The sequence below is a fragment of the Gastrolobium bilobum genome, unplaced genomic scaffold (assembly GCF_033153095.1).
Source record: "Gastrolobium bilobum isolate Gb01-03AN ecotype WA unplaced genomic scaffold, APGP_CSIRO_Gbil_v1 utg1162, whole genome shotgun sequence".
Lineage (NCBI taxonomy): Eukaryota > Viridiplantae > Streptophyta > Magnoliopsida > Fabales > Fabaceae > Gastrolobium > Gastrolobium bilobum.
Genome location: NW_026898943.1, coordinates 259,046 through 266,203, shown reverse-complemented (window position 1 = coordinate 266,203; position 7,158 = coordinate 259,046). Strand labels below are relative to the sequence as shown.

The following is a 7,158-nucleotide window of genomic DNA, read 5'->3' as shown; positions in this document are numbered from 1 at the left end:
TAAAGCAGTAGCTCGAAGCTCAATGACGGTGAACTCTTTGTCGTTATTGGCATCCATCATTGGGGTCATGTTAAAGTTTGAAAGCTTTTGTTATAAGAATCTTTTTTTTTTATAATAAAAAAAAGTTAAAAACTTTTAGATTTTTTTTTTTAAGATATATGTCAATTTTTTAGAATATACATATTTATTTTGTAGTTTTATTCTTATTTTGTGTCAGGCTCTTTGTATAAAAAATAATTAAAAATTGCTTCATTTTTAAAATTTGATTAAATTCTATTTTATTTTAGTATATAAAAGTTATACAGTACAATATTTGTACCTAAACCATTAATAAATCGCGAAAGACCCATTTATTCAATGAACTATCTTTCTTTGGTACTTGTGTGGGGGCGAAATGTCCGAGTCATGCAGCGTCCTTTACGCGTTTTGTGCATCTACTTTGGTACCCCATTTACGCGTTTGTGATGAGTGATTGCTGACAATAATAATAAAACATTTACAGAGGAAGCGTGGAGTCGATTGATTTGATATAAAAGAATACCGCGTGTTGTTCACCACAATAAAGTTGGCGAGTCTCTTTCTTTATAAACGATAAATGTAACACGAGAGAATATACTGAAATCAGCCATATACTCATATATCATAAAATGAAAATGAAACCCCTCCTTAACCTTTATTTTTTTTTTATTTGTTTATAAGTTTCAGAAAGTTTGTATATGAGTTCGTTTGGACGAATTTTTTTTCTAGAGTTATTTTTTTTTCTTCAAAAGTTATTTTTTTTAAGAAAAAAAGCACTTTTCATTTTCGTTTTCGATTTTAGTTTGTTTTTTTTAAAAAAGAAAAAGTCACAAAAAAAGCTAAAAATTTATTTTTTTCGAAAGCTAAAATTTTTAACTTCTCGTAAAAACAGAAGTCAAAAATTAAATATTTTTTTAAAAAACTAAATATTTTTATAAAAATATAAATAACATTAACTTTTATAAAAAGTACTTTTAAAATTAAAAAGAGATAAAAGCTATTTTTTTTATAACCCGAAACAAAGGGCTCTATGACCCATTAAAACCCTACAAGAGTTACAAGAACCAAGATAACGCATTTGATATTAGGCGCAGCCGTTGACCCAATTCCATTGCTCGTTCATTTTCTTCAGTACTCTCTCTCTCTCTCTCTATTTGTTTCTTCATATCATATATAATCGGTTTTCATCGGAAATTATCGTTTTGCCTTTTACTCGGTCCCCTCTCTTTCCACGAATTGGCATTCAAATTTCAAAGTTGGTGCCTAGCATCTAAGAAGGCCGTTAGAAATGTCTTTTTAGAAACCACGGGGAAGGAAAGACATGCCTGCCTTCTTATAAGATAAGGATCTGAGAGTGTCAGAATACATTTGGTATTTGGTAACAGATAACAGACAGAGGCATCAAACTATAACAGTTCATAGCAAAGCAAAGGGAGGATGATTGAAAATTTGTTAAATGAGGATTTTGAAGTGAAGTCCAAGAATTCTTCTGATGAAGCTCTTCGAAGATGGAGAAAACTATGCGGTGTCGTGAAGAACCCCAAAAGACGCTTTCGTTTCACTGCCAATCTCACCAAGAGGAGCGAAGCTGCTAATATGCGTCGAACCAATCAGGTTTCTATTTTTATTCAACCTATTTCGATGCTGTTTTTATTTTTTTATTTTTTTTTAAACCGTAGTTAAAAATTAATGGATATTAGGTTAAGTTTTCACCGTTCTTAACATGTGAAGTATCAGTATCAGTATCACACCAAATAAATAAATACGCTTGATATATGATATATTATATATTTGTCATGCCGTTATGTTTTGGGGAAATTTCTTGGACTATTCAGCTGTATCGTTGCTTCAAAGACTCTTATCATTTTTCATATTGAAATTAATATTCCTTCTATGTAAAAATTGAATAGTAAGACGTTAGAGCAGCAATTTCGAAAATTAAAAATTTAGTCAAAATACCAAAACATGCTCTCGCATTACCTCCCATGACCCCTGTTACTTCGACTTCTTGGTTTTGAAGTTCAAGTTTGCTGTTTATATGTTTTTCTGCTAAATCTGATTCAGAATATGTAAAAAACACAAGCATGTACTTGACATTAAGTTTTTGTATTTATTGATCTTGACCTTATCTGATTAGCAGTTGAGCAACTTTAATGTTGTTACATTGCTTATAGAATGACACAATGAATAGAAAATGCATTGTTAGCAACTCTGGAGTTTTACATTTGATATTGTTGATGAGGCACGGAGAGTTTGGATTTAAGATATACAATGCATTATACCAGACACAAGTAATAAAATTAAACTTCTCTAGATAATTATGGAAGCATCAGGAGCTTTTTGGTTGTGACCAACATTTGATTACATCCACAGCTGATCTATGATTCTATATAAGTTTCAAAAAAAAAAAAAAAAAAACTGATTCTTGTTTTTAATTTTGACTTACACTTTACACCCCATTTATTGTTGAACTGTACATTTTCTTTTTCATGTTCTTTTTTATTCTCTCTAGTTTTTATTCTTAGTTAGTGCCTGCTTATAATCTTGTTTTCACCCAGGCTCATATGCTAATTTTGTTGTTGTATTAATGAACTGTTTTTCTTAATAAGGTCCTTGACAACACTTATAAACAATATGATTCTCTTCTTGTTTCCTCAACACATATAATGCGATATGTCCATGTTTATTTCTCGAAGACTTATTCTCTCCTTGCTGTAGGAGAAGCTAAGGGTTGCAGTTTTGGTTTCCAAAGCCGCATTTCAATTTATCCAAGGTAAATTTCTTCAGCATTACTCTCATAGCTTATAAATTTAAGAGTCAATGTGTTTACTTGTGTTCATATCCGCAGGTGTGCAACCAAGCGATTACAGTGTTCCAGAGGAAGTTAAAGCTGCAGGTTTTCAAATCTGTGGTGATGAATTGGGGTCCATTGTTGAAGGCCATGATGTAAAGAAGCTCAGATTTCATGGTGGGGTTAGTGGTATTGCACCAAAACTTTCTACATCAACCAATGAGGGGCTTAGCAGTGATACTGATTTACTGAATAGGAGACAACAGATATATGGAATCAATAAATTTACTGAAAGTGCAGTTCGGAGTTTCTGGGTTTTTGTTTGGGAAGCCCTTCAAGACATGACTCTCATGATACTTGGAGTATGTGCTTTTGTTTCTCTCATAGTTGGCATTGCAACGGAAGGATGGCCCAAGGGGGCTCATGATGGTCTTGGAATTGTTGCAAGTATCTTACTGGTTGTCTTTGTGACAGCAATTAGTGATTATCGCCAATCTTTACAATTTAAGGATTTAGACAAGGAGAAGAAGAAGATTTCCATTCAGGTCACAAGAAATGGATATAGGCAGAAAATGTCAATATATGAATTACTTCCTGGTGATATTGTGCATCTTGCCATTGGTGACCAAGTCCCTGCTGATGGACTATTTGTTTCAGGATTTTCTGTGTTGATTGATGAGTCAAGTTTAACAGGAGAGAGTGAGCCAGTGATGGTGAATTCTGAAAATCCATTCCTTCTTTCTGGAACCAAGGTTCAAGATGGATCATGCAAGATGTTGATTACCACTGTTGGGATGAGGACTCAATGGGGTAAATTGATGGCAACTCTCAGTGAAGGTGGAGATGATGAAACCCCATTGCAGGTAAAATTGAATGGAGTGGCAACCATTATTGGGAAGATAGGTCTATTCTTCGCCGTTATTACTTTTGGAGTTTTGGTGCAAGGACTTGTGAACCATAAACTCCAACAAGGAAGCTTCTGGAGCTGGACTGGCGATGATGCGTTGGAGATGTTGGAATTCTTTGCAGTTGCAGTTACCATCGTTGTTGTTGCTGTTCCAGAGGGTCTTCCATTAGCTGTGACATTGAGCCTTGCATTTGCTATGAAGAAGATGATGAATGACAAAGCCCTTGTCCGGCATTTGGCAGCTTGTGAGACCATGGGGTCAGCCACAACTATATGTAGTGACAAGACTGGGACACTAACAACCAATCACATGACTGTTGTGAAAACATGCATTTGTATGAATAGCATGGAAGTGAGCAATAAGACTTCTAGTTTGTGCTCTGAACTCCCAGAATCTGCTGTGAAACTGCTGCTACAGTCAATATTTAATAATACAGGAGGAGAGGTTGTTATTAACAAACATGGAAAACATGAGATTTTAGGGACGCCAACCGACACTGCAATATTGGAGTTTGGCTTGTCTTTAGGTGGCGATTTTCAGGGAGAGCGACAGGCATGTAAACTTATTAAAGCTGAGCCATTCAACTCTACCAAGAAAAAAATGAGTGTAGTTGTGGAGCTCCCTGGTGGAGGTTTACGAGCCCACTGTAAAGGTGCTTCTGAAATAGTTCTGGCTGCTTGTGACAAAGTGCTCAACTCAAATGGTGAGGTTGTCCCCCTTGATGAAGAATCAACTAACCATCTTAAGAATACAATAAACCAGTTTGCTAGTGAGGCACTTAGAACCCTGTGCCTTGCCTATATGGAATTGGAAAATGGATTCTCTGATAAAGACCCCATTCCTGTTTTTGGATATACTTGCATAGGAGTTATTGGTATCAAAGATCCTGTTCGTCCCGGTGTTAAGGAGTCTGTAGCAGTATGTCGTTCAGCAGGAATAACAGTAAGAATGGTTACAGGCGACAACATCAATACTGCCAAGGCCATAGCCAGGGAATGTGGGATTTTAACAGATGATGGCATAGCCATTGAAGGCCCAGACTTTAGAGAGAAGAGTCTGGAGGAGTTGCTTGAACTGATTCCCAAAATTCAGGTGCTTCATACCTTCTATACACACATTACACAATATCTTGATTGCTTCAATACTACTCAATCATACAAATGACTTATGTTTGATCCTAACATAATATTTAATTCCTTTTAGGTTATGGCTCGATCCTCACCTTTAGACAAACACACATTGGTGAAACACCTGCGCACCACGTTTGGGGAAGTTGTAGCTGTAACTGGTGATGGAACAAATGATGCCCCAGCCCTTCATGAAGCTGACATTGGACTTGCAATGGGCATTGCTGGAACTGAGGTGAGTGAAGTGCAATGTTTCCTTGAGTAAACCACTTATTCTACCCTGTTAAAGAGGGCCTTGTAAGGAATGGTCAGATATCGAAACCAAAATAAATGGCAATGCTGTGCTACATTTTAGTCATTTAACTCTTAATCTTTTATTGCAAGGAGAATGCCAGAATCCACCTTATATCATAATTTTTGTACAGGTTGCTAAAGAAAGTGCAGATGTCATAATTCTGGATGATAACTTCTCCACAATAGTAACAGTGGCCAAATGGGGACGTTCAGTATATATAAATATTCAGAAATTCGTACAGTTCCAGCTGACAGTTAATGTAGTTGCATTGATTGTGAACTTCACATCAGCCTGCTTGACAGGTTAGAAAATTTGCCTAATTTGTTTACTTTGATTATGAACTTTACATTTGCCTGCACGACAGGTCATAAAAACATATTTCTTCTTCTTTATCTTATGATATTACTTGCATTTTCTCTCCAGGAACTGCGCCCCTCACAGCTGTTCAACTTTTGTGGGTGAACATGATAATGGACACACTGGGAGCACTTGCGCTCGCAACCGAACCTCCAAATGATGATTTAATGAAGCGTTCCCCTGTTGGAAGGAAAGGGAATTTCATCAGCAATGTCATGTGGAGGAATATCTTAGGACAATCATTATATCAGTTTATGGTGATATGGTTTCTTCAGTCAAAAGGGAAATCAATCTTTTCACTTAACGGCCCCGATTCGGATCTGGTCTTAAACACTCTTATTTTCAACTCATTTGTATTATGTCAGGTAACTTAACTGAAAAACTGAACAATTTGCTTACGAAAAAAAAGAATGAGGAAAGATTAAATTCAAAGTATATGGTATTTCAGTTTTACCTGTTTTATGAATGTGCCTTACCAGATGTGGGTTGATTTGATTCTGCAGGTTTTCAATGAGATAAATTCACGTGAGATGGAGGAAATAGATGTTTTTAAAGGCATATTGGAAAATTATGTTTTCGTGGGTGTCATCAGTGCTACTGTTTTCTTTCAAATCATAATAGTACAATACCTGGGAACCTTCGCAAACACAACACCTCTCACTCTGATACAGTGGTTATTTAGCTTATTCGTTGGATTTTTGGGCATGCCTATTGCTGCTTGCTTAAAGAAGATCCCTGTTCGAAGCACGTGAATGGACAACTCTTCCTCAAAAAGCAATTAAGATTTGTTATAGTTGTTAACGGTGCTTCGAGGTCCTTTATTCTTGTACATTCATTAACTCATCTGTTATTGCTCGAGACTTTCTTGGGTTTGAATTAGAAATGGAGCATCCAAGTAGAACTCTGGAGTCTAGTACTAGTAGCAGTTGTCTTTAAGTGACTGACAACCTGCAATTAACCATTTTATTTAAGAGAAATATGTCTCGTATCGTTGGAGATAACTATCTTATAGTATACACCATCGAATTGTGTTAGTTTTTTCTTTTTTAAATTGTGAATTCCACATATTTGTTTCACCAAGTTTCAAGCAACATGAGATTAGTAGCTTCCTTTATTTAATACATTGTTTATTTTCAAGGCTAGCAGAATAATAGATGTACCTTATTGTAGATAATGTTGACTCTTGTTGTCTAAAAACAACTTGAGGATAAATAAGTAAATAACTAGCCTTCTTCAATTTATTGCTACTTTGAATGAACAAATTCCATTTTTCTTTATGTTTTATAATGGCGATTCTGAATCCGCTATTCCATTCTTTAAAAGCAGTATTTCGATGAATTTCAAGGGAGATGGTAAACTGTGATATCAAACAAGCAGTTCAGCATTACACCTTTTCCTAATTGAGGACAATATTTTTAGTTAACTACGAAAAAACGAAACATGTTATTAAAACAGGAAGGTTTTAATCTAGAGCAAGCTTGAGAGACTGGACAGTAGCAAATTTCTGTACAATTTAGAAGAAAAACAGATGGTATTAGCAAATCGTTTTTTATTGTTACAATTTCGATTGGGCAGTAAAAGTAGAGAATTATGTACATCAGGCATATAAATGACATCACAGAGCACATGCTGACCCTTCCAGTTTCATGTAGATGATTATTT

General features: G+C 35.4%; 1 protein-coding gene across 2 annotated transcripts; it reads left to right on the top strand.

Annotated features, from left to right (window-relative positions):
- The first annotated feature begins 1,115 nt into the window (after nt 1-1,115).
- On the top strand, nt 1,116-6,587 carry LOC133285647 (calcium-transporting ATPase 2, plasma membrane-type-like). 2 transcript variants are annotated; one of them, XM_061482897.1, is made up of 8 exons: nt 1,116-1,632; nt 2,737-2,791; nt 2,867-4,526; nt 4,749-4,809; nt 4,921-5,079; nt 5,270-5,441; nt 5,563-5,861; nt 6,000-6,587. In XM_061482897.1, exons 1-8 carry the CDS (start codon nt 1,456-1,458, stop codon nt 6,246-6,248), a joined length of 2,832 nt encoding a protein of 943 aa, XP_061338881.1. In that variant the 5' UTR covers nt 1,116-1,455; the 3' UTR covers nt 6,249-6,587. The 2 variants fall into 2 exon arrangements, with proteins under 2 accessions (XP_061338881.1, XP_061338880.1); XM_061482896.1 differs by having other exon boundaries at nt 2,867-4,809.
- Nucleotides 6,588-7,158: the final 571 nt, after the last annotated feature.